The following is a 14,832-nucleotide window of genomic DNA, read 5'->3' on the forward strand; positions in this document are numbered from 1 at the left end:
ACGAGGAACTATTTAATGTAAAATAAAATAAAAAAAACCTGCTGATTTCACACTGAAGCCGTGAAATCAAATCAGGCAGAATGTTTTAATTCGTGTTTCTTGTGTTTGTACAATACACAATTATGAAAATATTTAATGATGTACAGATACAGTTGGTTAAAGAAAAAGAACAAATGCATCCAATGCTTCCTGTTAAATACCATCATTAGTTACACTTAGTGTACGTACGTGCACAGCTATTGTTTCAGTGACATTGCATCTATTTACACAGTGGTAATGGATTACAGTTACAGCGGGTATAAAAGGACGTCTGTTAGTTCTCTTCTCTCCAAATCTGCAGAAGGAAATAATAAAATCATTGAATTGAAACGCTCTTTCTTTCTCCAGGTGGCTGCTGAACAACGATCCTCACCTTCGTTTCTCACAGGTCACACCTCTGTGGATTTCCCAGCAGTGCTCTCCTGAACCTGGGACATTGAAGAAAGCGTTATTTTAATGTTACAACCGGGGCCTGATTATTGACGTGGGAAAAGTGAGTGACGAATCAATCTGTGACGATAAAACTTTGCATTTCACGTTGATGTGACTCAGTTCCTGGTTACGAGCTGTGGCCCGCACCTTGCAGCAGGACGGTGCCGTGGCGTGGCGGCCGTCAGGTTTGGCGGCCGCTGGCGATGCTGGCAGATCATTTTCTTGGATCCCTGCAGAGGCTTCAGCTCGATAAGCAATCGCCGCATCCTTAACGACGATGGCAGAAGCAAATACCGAAGGCGTGTCCTCCACCTCTCCTCCAATAGCAGAGTGGAAGCTGTGACTGGAACTGCTGAAACCGCTCACGCTGTCCCCGGAGGACTCGGAGCTGTCCACTGCAACAAAGACATTTGTGCACATTGGACAGATTGAGATCAGTGTGGGCAGTCGCCTGGGCTAAGGACGCGTTGGATTGAATCCTACACAGTAAGTTCTGGCTGCCGCTCTCGTGGTCCAGGTCGTCCTCCTCCGGCGCTCCTGGGGGAGATGTGTATCCTACAATGCCTCCCGCACCCATCGTTTGCATCGACCCACACAGATATCCCACTGGGGGCAGAGAGCCCCTCCCAGAGGACGAGGAGGAGGACGAACTGCTTCCTGAACCTGCAGATTTTGGCCGGGCTGCAGGAAGTCCGTCCTGAGATCCACGTGATCCCACCGAGGACAGCGCCTTGTGTTCTGTAGAGATCATACAAGACAGGAAGTGGGAAAAACGACCCCGATCACCAAAATGAAAACCAGGGAGCATGTCGTACCTCTTCCCATCAGCACATAGTCGATGGCTCTGTCGCTAATGGCGGCGTCACTGGGCTTGATGTCCATGAAAGGCTTGTTTCCGATTCCCATGAACACTCTCTCCTGCATGCGAACCGCTGATCAAAGCACAAAAGAAACCTCGTAAACCTGCACGTGGTGGACGGCGATATTAATACTGCTATTCGTGTAACTGTAGTGTCTGTGGCCGACGCCCAGAATAGATCAAAGCAGCCGAGGGGCTCCAGTTTCAAGAGTCGGTTTATTCCACTATGAAGGCCTGATGGCTTATGGGTATCAGGACTGAATGATTATGAAGCCGTCGCATTGCACGCCTCACGCAGGCCTTATTCAGGTATGACAAGATGACTTTCATGCGTGCGTATTTGGAAACGGTTGTGATGTGATGCCCTTTGATTGTCTCCAGTCCTGAAAGACTGTAACCAGGTCACTGGAAAGTCCCCCAGCGCGTCGACGAGACAACGTCTTCATGTTGACACAAGGACGCAACGAGTCGACTCAGAATGCACCCGCTGGTGTTCGCATGGACGTGCTGGTACCTCGGTTGTTTACCGCCTGCTCCCACAGGATCCGCTCCAGGTCCTTGGTCCAGGCGTGCTTCACCTCCCGATTAGCTGCTTTAAGCGTGTACGTGTCGTGGGTTTTCCTCTTCCTGAACCAGATCTCAAAGCACAGGCCGCTTTCACCAGTGTTCTGGGTCAGGCCTATGTCTGAGGTCTAAACACAAGCAGAGACAAACGCAGGGTGGCTTCAGGACACCGAAAGCAGCTTGTGAAGTTTGGAAAGGCACACGGAGAGGTGCCCATTTGAATGGATCCAATTGTGACAGTAATTCACTGTCGTTTTATATTTATGTTTAACATATTCAAATGTTCAGATGCGTCCGCGCTATTAATACCTAAAGTGTGATATCGAGCTGAATATTAAAGGTTTGATCACGTTTCCAAACTCCTGATAAACAGCTGCCGTGTCCAATAATGAATTCTCTTGGATTGACTTGTTTGCATTGCAACACTTCTATTGCTGCTTCACATCGATTACTGTGTACGTGCATGTTTGGCAATTTACCTTGAAGGACTGCTTGTAGATGTATGTGTCATTTCCTACATCCGTCTCCCTGGTCTTGCTAAAGAGGACGAGTTCTTGAAAGAGAAAAATGTGACGGAAGCACTTTCTTTTCCTAAATGTGACTAAGAACTCGTCCTGGCGAATCAGCTGGCCCTGCTCCTTCAGGTTGACCTGCGGAGCACCAGGGAAAATGCAACTGACAGTTATCTACTGTGGTCACAGACCAATCACAGACCAATCACAGACCACTCACAGACCAATCACAGACCAATCACAGACCAATCACAGACCCACAACACCCGCATGACTTCATTTAATTCTGCTGTCCAGCTAACGGCGTTGAGCTCATCTGCACCTCCCTTTGGATTTCATGGAAAAGAAGATAGATGTGCAACTCATTCCCCGTCTTCCCTCCGTTCATCTTATCGTGATTTACCTGCGGCATTGCCAAATGGAATGTGCGTGATTCACGTCATTTATTGAACGATAACAAAGCCAAGCTTGTGCCTGTTGCTCTTCCCATGAACGCCTCTGCTAACGCGGCATGAGAGGCTGTAAAGGCATCACTCTGCACCTCCTTGTTTATAAACTCAAACATCTTACATCACAGTGGTGGATGGCGTCCATGGCCAGCAGGTTGTTTCCGTGGCGTAGCTGGAACTGGATGACCTCCAGAGCGGCCTTGACCTCAGCCATCTCTCTGCTTTGTCCCGCACCACATTCCCTCATCATGTCCTGCAGCAGAAGGCTGTACTTACTGATCCGCTGCACGGGCTTCAGCAGGTACGACCACAGGTCCATCTTATCCCCGAGCCTCAGCTGCTTTTGCTGGAATGCAAAGAGAAGAGACGGCGCGGTTTGTGAACCGGAGAGCTGGTCTCTCGAAGCTCGCAAGCTTCAGCAAAACGCGTTGCAGGTGGAATGAACACGATATCTGGAGAGGCAGGGAGCCATTAGAGAAGTTGATGCTCTGCAAGCCGCAAAGCCGCAGAAATGTCTGGCGAGTCGTTGGTCCACGCTGAAATCCCCCAAAAGGTTTCTGATGCATTGCAAATTCTTTTGCAATTAGCTTTGAGTAGAATATCAAAGGCAACTTTTATTCATGATGATGCATTGCAGTAAGCATTAACTTGCAGATGTTGGTTGGACATACGGAAATAGCATTCAGGTAAACATCAGCATGATAACACTGTCCAAACAGCTGACGATCGAACTTCCAGCTCGACGCGGCGCTCTACTTCCTGGATAAGCCGTGAGCTCTCCACCTGTTCAACAACATCCACGTGTGCTTGAGAGGCCGGCAGTGAGTCTCACCTTGAAGAAGGCCTGGCCGTGGTTGATGAGAAGACTATCAGACCGAGGTTTGTTCTTGCTGTAAAGAGCATACAAGGCAAAACCTTCCCTCTGAAGGAAAAGGATAAAGGAAATAGCATTAGTCTTCATTATCGCTGAAGGAACAGCACCGGGCGACAGTTTAATATTAGACAGACTGCTAAAAGCTCGGTGTGTCACGAAGCCAGTAAATGGGCTTGAGGAACATTTTTATTTATATAAGCTACGCCACATTGCTTCACGTGCACAGAGTAAACTGTGATTCGGTGCGTCGCGCACGTGGCACCTACATGCCGCAGGAAGCAGCGTCCCACTCGGAGAGGCTCACTCATGCAGCCCTCCAGCTCATCGGTGAAGCGGAGTCTGTGGAAGTCATGCAGTCTTTCCAAGTTTCCGAAGATGCTGCCCCCCTGGCCCCTCAGGTCCTGAGGGACGTCCGCCCTCTCCAGCTCGGGGAGATACTGCTCGCGCACGTAGCCCAGAGCCTTCACGTACTCCCTCTCCGTGGCCAGCAGCTCCTCCATGATCCGCCGGAGTTTCCTGCTCCACATACAGGGAAACCGAAGTCAATCGTCTGTCGGATGTTCCCCATTTGTGGCTCTCACAGTATTTCTTCGTTGTTTAGCAGCGCCACGCCGACACGCTAAGCTGTGTGCATGCAGGGCGGCGTCTAAGTGAACAGCTGAGGGAGGGGAGACATTACTTACAAAGCATTGCTGCCATTGTTTTGTGCTGGAGTGAGCAATGTCTCTGCAGTCCTTAAGTCTTGAGGTCTCTGGGTTGAGGCTGTGCGTCCTTCACGCTGCTCTCCATCGCGGACACCTGACACCAAACACTGATTCTGGGGGACGCACGGATGCTGGGTGGGCTGCAGATGTTGCTCCGGCTGCTGTGTCCTGCTTTGACAGTGTTTGTTTCTCACATTTAAAGGTGAAAACCACGAGACGGCCGTCAGACGGCAGCTCGAGCAGGACCCCTCACTCAAAGAGCGACCTAACGGCTGTTGAAAGGGAAAGTCGCTGCCCCCGTCGCCCGAGGCGGTACTCCTCAGATCCGCCTCGCTGTGATGCTCTCTTGGCCTCGATTTGCTTTCTGGATGACGGTTGATGTTTGGTGTAAGAACACGAGTCGTTTTGTCATTTGCAGCAGCCGCTTCAATCCGGTTCTGTGTTTGGGGTTCGCCCTTCTTGCTCCTTCTCAGATGGTTGTTGGAGCGCGGAGCAGTGGCTTGCTTCTGGGTGGGGGGGCATTCACTTTTGCCTACGTCACCCCTTTCCTCCTCCTCCTCGATCCCATCCCCTTGTGGGTCTGCTGCAGTCTGTAGGATCTGGTTCTTGTCTGAGCCTTTCGTCTTCGTCTTCTTCTTCTGCATCGTCTCAAGACGCTGTCTGATTTCCTGGCACTGGACCCACGCTGCATTCCACACCCCCATCACCCCCGGAGCCCCTGATCTCATGGCACATACCTTTGTTTTCAGAGCCTGGAAGTTCTGGGTGGCGAATTCATCGCCTAATCTATCTTGAAACATTTGGAGGGTGCTCAGGGTCGAAGCTGAGTCGCAGCCCTGCTCTACCTTCTCCAGGAAACGACTGCATTCTTTGACCGTGGAGGACGCCTAGGATGGCAGAGGGGAGCGGGTCTCAGCATTACGAATGTAAAGGTTAACATAAATCAGTCAGAAATATGCAGACAAGGGGCAAGAAGGCAGTTTTGATAAACTGCATGCATGAGGTAGATGAGATGAGCACCAACCTGCTCACAGAAGCGATGCATTTGCACTTTTGCGTCCAGATCTTTGTACTTCTCTTCTGCCCGCAGCATAAAATCATCCAGATTGCCTTTAAAAGTGCTGAGCAGAGTCTGGAAAACATCTGCTGCCGGATTGGAGACACCTCTGCCAAACATTCCCTCTGCCTCCTTCGCTATGGAAAGGGCGTGCTGCTGGTTCTCCTAAGAAAAACGATAAGATGTCAAGTGGACTTGTTACTCCTCCGTGTCAGCGCGATTTGCTATCAACTGTTTACAGTTCAAGCATTTAAAAGTTTAAAACGTCGAGGGGGGAAAAGGGAGAACTTCTTGTGAAGTGAAATATATTTTAGACGTCCTCGTTGGTATTTGTTATCTTGTTCTCCTACCTTTGCCCGTTTGAGAAACACATCAAAGTTCTGCAGCGTCTCTTCAGTGGACTCGAGAGTTTCATCTGTTGCACGAGGGTCATTCAGTCTCTGTTCACCTTCCGTGCTGAACCACATCCCAGCCTGGAAGAACCACACAGTAATGTCGCTGCAGCGTATCAGACCTTGATGTCGATTGGGATTGTGAGCTGAACAGAGCCGGTCGTACCGTGTTGATTTTGGCCTCCGTCTCCCTGAGGGTGAAGAGGAGCTCCAGGTGCTGCAGTGATTCATTCGACCTCATCACCAGGGTGTGGAGCTTCTCGTCCAGCTGGTTGTACAGACTTGTTGCCGACTCGAGAGCATCTCTGCGAGGAAGATGAGACCAATAAACTAAATCGAATGGAAACTTTAGCCCAAATCAAACACACTTGTTGGCAAGAAGTGTTAGCTCTTTCACAGCTGTGTGTTTATATATATATATATATATATATATATATATATATTAGATCTCGCTCACAGCACACTATTTTATTCAATGTACCACTGTAAAAGTCCAGCAATAAAGGACTACTCAGGACGGTGTGTGTGTGTGTGTGTGTGTGTGTGCGTGTGTGTGTGTGTGTGTGTGTGTGTGTGTGTGTGTGTGCGTGTATCTCAGCAGTTCTACATGTTATGATGCTGCTGTGATGTCAGTGTACGGGCTACGATGCTGATTGGACGCATTAATTATAGCTTTATACCTGTAGTCCTCAGAATGTGGAAACCGGAAGTCCTCTTTTTTCATCCTTGCGAGCACAGCCCCTCCCTCTCTTTGCAGACTGACCAATCGACCGTCTTGCAGGACCTCTTTCATTGAGGCTCTTTGTTCCTGAATGCATTGCTGCACCTCCTGCAGCGGCCACAGCAAAAGCAATGCAGTGAGGGGAGTGGGGGGGGGGTGGGGGGCATAACAATCACATAACTTCACAGCATCAGCCTGCATCTCCTACCTGGCCAGTGTCCATCTTTCTGCAGTCGTCCACTTTCTTGATGGCCTTCTGCAACAGCCTGTCTGCCCCTCGCAGGTCAGCCATAAACGAAACCAGTCTCTGAAATGATTCAGGAGAAGTGGACGTAATTAAAATGCATCGCCATGAATCTAAGGGGAATAAGTGCTGCATCTCTGCCCCTAGAGGGCGCCACAGAGCTCCAGCAGCTGTACCGATGTGCGCTGGCTGACAGGAGACTTGGGATGCTGCTCGCTGGAGCGGGGACAGACACAGACAGTCTAAAAGGACTTTGCTCCTTTCAGGACACAGTGTATTTATTTTACCCCTAAGTTATTGTTGTTGTTTTTAAGAATAATGAAAAATAAACAAACAAAAAATATGAAGACGGAAACAAAAAGCAATGATATTGTTGTAACTGAAAAACGAGCTGAGGGGATCCTGTCCCATAGAAACACTGCTGCTAATGATAATATTCAGCAGCTTCCCTTTGATCAGCGGTTGAATTTGTAAAGAAAAAGACAATAATAAAAAGAAAATTGCATAATTACAGATTATGACTTCACGTTGATTATGATTCCAGGCGTGATTCATTTGAGGTGAATCTCCTCCAAATGGCTGTAACGCCGTGCCTTTCAGTACCTGATGGAATTGCAGCCAATCAGAGTGACTGTAAGCGAAGGCCCCACCCAGGTCAGAAGTGAGCTGAGAAGCTTCGACTGTCTTGCTGAGGGCTTTCATAGACGTCACCACATCCATCTTGTAGACAAAGATAAAGCCACAGATAAGCCTGAAGCACAGCGCTCGTGTCAAATCTCACTGAATCCAGTTCCCGGCTCTGACCTGCAGGCCGGGCTGCTTTTCAGGTCGAGGATAAGTGTCTTTATCCACCAGCATCACGACGCTGTGGACGGCGTGGAGGGCCTGCTCCTGGAGTTACCAACAAGAACTCAGGGTGAAATCATCAAGTCAAGTAGATACGACGCAAATGGAATGGTGTGTGTGTGTGTGTGTGTGTGTGTGTGTGTGTTGCTGATTCTGACATGTGCATGCAGGCCTGTAGCTTTAACCTGGGCCATCAGCAGGGCTTTGTAGAGATGAAGCGAAGGCGGCTTCCTCCTGGCATTGATGACCAAAGTCATTCCCAGCTCTCGAATGTCTTTCCTGCCAAACCATCGACTCTTGTTAGGACACATTCAAACGTGCTCACGTTTACGACGGACACGGAGGCTTTTCGGCTGATTCCTTTATTGCACTACCATCAGTATATCTCTTTGTATCTCTGTCAGCCATGCTCTCTTCTTCACATATTCTGTTCCCCTTCACAGACGCCTTCTAAGGGACCCTTCTTGTGTTACTGTGAGTCTTCATCAGACACGGCTGCTAATCCTAGCACGGCGCTGCATACCACACATTTGGAAGTCAGCCAGCTGAGAGACTCTTTGTTTCCTTACTGTGGAAAGAGGAAGTCTACTCATAGTGCACTTCTTTTTTTAAGAGTCCATTAAGCCCAATGCAAACAAAGAGTGGGTGAGGTGTTCTCTTGCATGGCTTGACAGTTGCCTGTTGACACACATTTGACACTTGGAATGTATCAGTGTAAGCACAAATGTATGTAACTTTCAGCTGATCATTAATCAATACTTATCAAATATTGCTTAACATTGTGATTCTGCATTTACAATTGTTTATTCGTTTGTATGGTTAAGAAAGGGATCAATAAAGGATCACTTGACTTGATGCGAAAGTAGACCATTTAATTAAAGCCCATTTTGGACGCAGGACGCATGATGAATGATAATCTGCTGCCCTCTTGTGGTTTTAAATCTTATTACACAAAATGTTCAGGGATTTGAGCCAATAACTTGATTTCCTCTCCACAGAACAGGCACTACTCAAACTAATAACTTTATAAATATATCGATGATTGGTGTTTTTTCAGTACCTTGGTATGGAGTGTAAGTACAGCAGTAAGTCGCAGACACTCTGGGCTGACACGAGAGGGCTTGCCCACTCCTTTCTGTCAGTGTGGACCTCCACCACTGGCCTGCCCGTCCTGTCCCTGCTGCCTGAGGGACAGAGGAAAACGTAATGAAATAATTAGTACAAAGCTTTTGCATGTTAGGGATTCTTTAATGGGGACAGTTCAGACCCCACCAGGTAAGGTTTGTCCCAAGGCCCCTAATCTGAGATGAATTTTGCTTGAAGATGTTGCCGTACATAAAGTGCGTGAACCCTATGGCACAAATTCACACGGATTCTGCCATTGATTCCATTTGAAGCTTAGTGAAAACAAAATCCTCCCCGTTTTTGCTAAAGGCTTTCAAATTTCATTTTAAATCTTAAACCAGTGACATAATTACCATCAAAGTGATTCAAACAGATCATATGGTAGTGAAATTAATTAAAAGATAGACGTTCTAAACAAAAACAGGGATACATTTAACCCTTTATTGCCAAACGTATCATCTTTGATACACATGCCCTTTCAGGATTTTAAGACTTCCACAAGTTTGTTTGTTTGTTTTTTCTGAAAAAGTTAATAGATACAAGCCAAAACATGCATCTGCGTTTTCCATGCAAAAATTCTGGATTTTGCAAAGATTACATAAATTAGAGCAAATTATTTTTTTACAAATTTGTCAGAAGGTTCCATTAAGACCTTATTTTCCAAAAGAATTAGAGTGTTCTGACAATTAATTCATGGTTAACAGACCGAGCTACAGTAAACATACAAACAAGACTATTTATAAATGCGTGTAACGAATAAAGTACCTGGCAGACAGATCATGCCCAGTTCAATTAGAGCACTGATGCTTCTGAAACTTGATTCTTTGGCTTCTGGAGACTCCCGAGTGTCAGAACATGTTGAAGGTTTTTCTGTCCTTGAGATTTGGAGTTTGGAGCCTGGTTCCTCTGTGGTGGCGCCGGCGGCGGCGTCACCTGACGAAGTAAGGAAGCCTGCTGGTCAATTGGTACAAACTCATCTGATGTCACACAATAAAAGATAAAGGATAATTATCAGAAATGCTGCTTTTTGGGGAGGGCTGTGCGTTTCTCTTAAGCAGGAGTTAGCATGATTCGGCAGGTGGGGAACTCTAAATTCTGATGTCGTGGCAGAAACTATGTGGTATAGAATAAGCTTTTATATCAGGCGGGGCCCGCTCCTGGGAAACTGCTGTCCAACTCAAAATCAGCATTGCTTGAAACGACTGATTCTGAATTTATCAATCAGATTGATTTATTTATTGAAAGTGCTCCAATGTAATCCTCCATATGTTTCTAGAGCAACAGCTCACATCAGCTTTGGAGCCGATCAAACAACCTTTGCCTGTTTAAATCAACCGTCCTTATTTGGTGATTCCTGTTTCAAAATACTGTGATTTCAGAAATCTCTGCTTAGAGTCAACAATGCATCGCCTGTGCTCTTTATCTTTACTACTTTAATAGTCCGTGACAAGCATGTCAGACGAGACCCCATCATGACATGAGACATGAGCCCCCCCCCCCCAGCCCACAGAAGCCTCCTTCTTCCCTGTTATCGCTTGTTTCTACACACCCAATGTTTAGGTCCTTTCTTTCATGGGGTGCACCGTGGTGCTTTAGTTCACTTCCTGTTTGATGGGAGGAACATGAAAGAAGCCATGCTGTTGTAGAATGCAGACAGCGATGGGAGGACGACATTCAGGCCTGATCTCTGAGCTCTGGACCCCCTTGCTAAAGAGCTCTGGTAATCTGCGAAGCTCAGTGGAGCGCATTCCCTCCGGCATGCAAGGGTCAGGGTTGTGTTTCAAGCAGTCTGTTTTGGTCAGCAGTCCTGTGACCACCGAGCAACAGACCATAATACAAGTCTGCGTGTGGAGTGAGGATGATGCACAAACGTTTTAAGGTGCGTGAGAAAGAAAAGAGAGCAAATGAAAAGAGAATGAAAGCTGCGTCTAAACGCTCAGTCCCGATTGGTCCACTCTGCGTACCGTTTTTCGGGGACTTGCGTCTTTCCAGCCTCCGAGTCGCCTGATCCGAGAGCTCGCTCCTCTCGCACTGCATCATGTCGGTGATTGTTTCAGGGCAGATGTCGCTGTAGCTCCTGTTGTTGAGTTTGTAGAGAGGCAGGCTTCCTTTAGAAGTCTCCGACACACTGGACAGAGACCGGACCTTAGCTTTGTGTTTCCCAGACGGTTTCACGTCCTCTGCCATCGCATCAGGTTTTATGTCTCCATCACAGTTTTCCAAGGACGAATCGGACCCTGCCGGTACACCGGGACTCGCTCCGGGTTGGTGGGAAATAAGTTTCATCTGAATTTTCTGAGAGTGACTCAAACCAGGGGTTGATTTTAAAACCACAGGCGGTTCCTTCATGAGGTTCTCCAACTCAAAACTTGTCGGATGATCTTTGGGGTGAGGTTGTCGGCTGCCCGGCGTCGGTCGACAGCACTGCCAGGGCTCATCACTCATCGAGGGCTTATTGCAGTGGCTGCAGCGATTTCTATTCGGCCTGGATGCACCCTTTGAGCTTAGCTCTTCCGCTTCACAAAGGCCAACGTCCCCCAGAGCAGCCAGGAGGTCGACGCCCCCTCTCTCAAAAGGAACCGGGTTCCTCAGCGCTGCCACATACGACTCTCTGTACCGACCCTTTGAGTCTGGATCATCGGGCTCGTGCCCCATCCTTCTCTGGCTGCATGGTGCGCAAGGCTTCTCCACATACTGAAGCGTGCATCCACAGGGAGCGCCGCCTCCACACAAAGTGGGCGGAGCTGGCCTGGCAGGTTGGCACAAACCTGAATTAGCTGGGTTTACGCGGCTGCCTCCATGGTTCCCTTTGTAGATATCAACAAGGTCTACATAATCACCCTCACTCTCTTGATATGCATCTTGGCTGTCCCACGTATTCGGGGAAACCCAGCCGACGGGTCTGACTAAAGGCTTGGAGCATGACTTGGAGGTTCGCCTCTCATGCTCCAGTTTGACAAGTTTGGAAGAACAGTTCAAAGGTCTCAAAGAGGCAGACATCCGGTCTTTTGAGGGAAGGAAAATGGCTTCCACTGGGAGCGTGGAGGAGCTGAAATGGGAGGGAACTGAGATGTGTTTTGCTTCAGGAGGAGCTTCGTGAACATTTGTCAGGATCTTGGGCTTGTCTAAAAACTCTGGAATGGCAATTTTAGCCCAAGGCAACTTGATTACTCCTTGATCTGTGCAAAGCAAGCAGCGGGACAGGGGCGTTCCCTGCCGTCCTTCGTTAATGTCCTGCAGCCATTCTTCTGTGAAGATACAGGGATAGGAAGTCTCTGGGACGGGGGTCTCCTCCACTTCTCGACAGTCCTCCACCAGCAAACTTTTCAGCACGATGCGAGCTGCCTGATCCCCGAAAGGCTCCACCTGGAGATAGAAGTCTCCGGGACGCAACAGCAACGGGTTCACAGGAGCCAACTGGATGACAGTTTTATCACGGAGACACAGAGGCCAGCCTTCACAGCGAAAAAGCACATCAGAGTAGCCAGCCTAGAGGAAAGAGCCGGAGCAGCGTGTCAGAGTAATGCTGTTTGCAACTTTTACAACTTCACAAAGATAATACTGCAACAGAATTTTCATTTCCTGAATTAAAATTCTATCGATCAGCCCCAGAGCGTCTTGGAGACGGCTGCGAGAACCAAGAGACGGAATCACGTCCCTCCAGTTTCAGCTTCTTCGCACTAGTTCTCAAGATAGTATTTTAGGGCAGCTTTTAACATATTTACTTTTTCACAAGCTTTTAGCGCTGTTATTTGCAAAAAGGCACAATTTGAGGATCTCGGGACGAGATCTTTCATCTGTTCCAGGAGCCTGTCGGAAGATGAAAGGGGACATTTAGGGCCCCGAGGCTCCGGAATGATCCTGCTGAAGGAGGTCAGCTTGGCCAAGTCAGCCATTTCTTTTAAATCCTGCTGTTTAACATGCTTTTGTTAGAGAGTCAAAGCAGGTTTTACTTAAGCGTTTAATTTCCTTTTAACTGTTCTTCATGAATAAAATGAAATTGCTTTGAATTTAGTGCAAACTGCATTTGCTGTTTCAATTGTGCTGCTCTTATGAAGCTTTTAATATTAAGGTTTTGAAAAGTGCTCAGTAAAGATTGTTGCTGGTATTTTTAATAGCCTGTTAACATATTTTACCGTTCCTGCTCCCGTGTCCCACGGGGGTGTACCTGCACCCAGGGTGGCATAGATAGCAGCCACTATGCAATGCACAGAAGAGGTGGTGACGCATCAAAGACATGAACAGGACGTGAGTGAGGCCCTGAAATGTGCTGATACTCACACATGCTGCCTGCTGGACGCTCTCCAGCAGGTGCTTGGATGGGATCAGGAAGTCCAGCAGGCACTGTAATGCATCGCCGTGATACCGTTCCTCAATGGAGCGAAAGAGCTGGCCGAGGACGACGGGGGCCGTGGCCTCGAAAGGAGGGAAGAGGGCCGAGAGGGTGCTCTGGATGGACGAGTCCAACGAGTCCGGGTTCTGATGGGCGAGAGGCGTGAACAAAGTTTACATGGCCAAGATAAACTGAGAAGAAACGTTTCGAAAATACGCAGAAAGTTCTTTTTGAACTTTAAATATCCCTTAAAATGTCTTTGACATTCAAAAAACTTTTGTTTCGTAGCAACTATTTGTTCTGCAGCGGGACTTCGGTTTGGAGCGGCAGGAATGGAAAGCTGCTCAACTTGATCTGCAGATGATTTACTCGGACCAAAACACCGCCTTGTTTCATCTTTGGCCAGGATATACTGAAATGGGTTTATACGTCAGATTGCACCGTATATGAAATGACAAAAAGAATTAGTATATGACGACAGATAAATGTCTTTGGAATGAAAAGACGCGGGGCGGGAGTAATATTCACGTTAGCTGCGAGTCACAAATATGCACTCGATGCTTATTTTGGCTCGGGACGGGTTTTCATCTCAAACCGCAGCTGGTGTGCTTCATGCAATCAGTTCACAATGCTCTTCTGTGCTAACCCCCCCCCTCCCCCAGCACAACAGGAGGCTTCTTCTAGCCCCTTCCTCATTTAGTTTGACGGCCTAACGAGGACCAGAGGCTGGTCCAGGCTAAACACAAGCACAGCAGCTTCAAAGAGCTCACACTGGTGAGCGCCGGGACTCTTAGGAAAACACCTCGGGGTCAGGAATCGTTGAGAATGCAGAGAGCAGGAGTACACCAAGGGCACTACTCCTTCATCGGCCCAGCAGCATCATCATCATCATCATTTTTGACCCAGAACTCTCTGCAAGATTCTGCAGGGACCCTGAGTCCACTTTGATTCGAGGCTTTGTAATGAAACTTGTCTCATCCATTTTGAAGTGAATCCAGATGAAGGAGGAGGTCCAGGATTAGAAGCTAGAAGTCATCTATTCATTCACACACAACGTGGAGTTCTGTGTGAACACACATGCTGCTGGATCAAACCGCCAGCCGTCGGGGAAGTGATTGGTTCCTCCATGATACGGGACACTTTCACTGACAGTAGCGTGGAAACACAAATGCGTGACTCCGGCGACTCGTTCACCATTAATGTGCTGCTTCTCTGAGAACAGTGGTCTTTGCTCATTGCTATGATCCCAGTTCAACTCCAGTTGTTTTTAGAACTCGCCCACGCCGCTCTCTCCAGTGGGGGAGGAGCGCCACCCTTCGGCTGCTTCTTCATGGGTAACACGCCCCCCCCCCCCCCCCCCCCCCGAGTTCATCCGAGGCCTCCTGCGGTTGTTTAGGTTGTTCTAATTTCATTTACATATGTTTCCTCTTGAGTTTTTTGGACTCACATCCCTCTCCTCTCCAACCCGCCCCGCCGCTCCTCGTGTCTCTCCCTGGCCTGTGATTGGCCGGATCGCCTGATCACCTGCGGCTTGCGTAGCTTCAATGTATTGATTCCGGCTCCGCCTTCCTTTCTGTGCCAGTTCATTGTGGCATTTCCTGTGTAGTTTTTTTTTTTTTTACTTTTGGATTTGGCTTTGTCTGATGTCATTGAACACAGCGTTGAGATTAGTCTGAGCCCT

The 14,832-nt window shown here is 48.2% G+C and overlaps 1 protein-coding gene across 1 annotated transcript; it reads right to left on the reverse strand.

Moving 5' to 3' along the window:
• Nucleotides 1–102: 102 nt before the first annotated feature.
• On the reverse strand, nucleotides 103–14,483 carry LOC137915922 (pleckstrin homology domain-containing family G member 4B-like). Its single transcript, XM_068759044.1, has 24 exons — nucleotides 14,430–14,483; nucleotides 13,100–13,297; nucleotides 10,783–12,307; nucleotides 9,584–9,769; nucleotides 8,754–8,877; nucleotides 7,852–7,972; nucleotides 7,652–7,738; nucleotides 7,451–7,567; nucleotides 6,812–6,910; nucleotides 6,563–6,711; nucleotides 6,049–6,187; nucleotides 5,841–5,963; nucleotides 5,458–5,655; nucleotides 4,413–5,320; nucleotides 3,996–4,245; nucleotides 3,688–3,777; nucleotides 2,977–3,201; nucleotides 2,374–2,544; nucleotides 1,845–2,022; nucleotides 1,287–1,403; nucleotides 955–1,209; nucleotides 619–866; nucleotides 413–467; nucleotides 103–334 (listed from the first exon to the last, which is right to left on the reverse strand). The coding sequence occupies exons 1-23, from the start codon at nucleotides 14,481–14,483 to the stop codon at nucleotides 429–431; spliced, it is 5,601 nt and encodes a 1,866-aa protein (XP_068615145.1). The 3' UTR covers nucleotides 103–334; nucleotides 413–428.
• Nucleotides 14,484–14,832: the final 349 nt, after the last annotated feature.

Source organism: Brachionichthys hirsutus, unplaced genomic scaffold (assembly GCF_040956055.1).
Source record: "Brachionichthys hirsutus isolate HB-005 unplaced genomic scaffold, CSIRO-AGI_Bhir_v1 contig_1439, whole genome shotgun sequence".
NCBI classification, from domain to species: Eukaryota; Metazoa; Chordata; class Actinopteri; order Lophiiformes; family Brachionichthyidae; genus Brachionichthys; species Brachionichthys hirsutus.

Bases quoted from the DNA above. Each gene is read 5' to 3' on its own strand.
- LOC137915922 (XM_068759044.1), bottom strand. From the start codon at position 14,483: ATGAAGAAGCAGCCGAAGGGTGGCGCTCCTCCCCCACTGGAGAGAGCG. The intron at 13,298-14,429 runs GCGAGTTCTAAA...CTCGCCCATCAG, and splicing joins CACTGGAGAGAGCGGCGTGG to AACCCGGACTCGTTGGACTC. The intron at 1,404-1,844 runs GTACCAGCACGT...TGCTTTGATCAG, and splicing joins GCAGGCGGTAAACAACCGAG to CGGTTCGCATGCAGGAGAGA.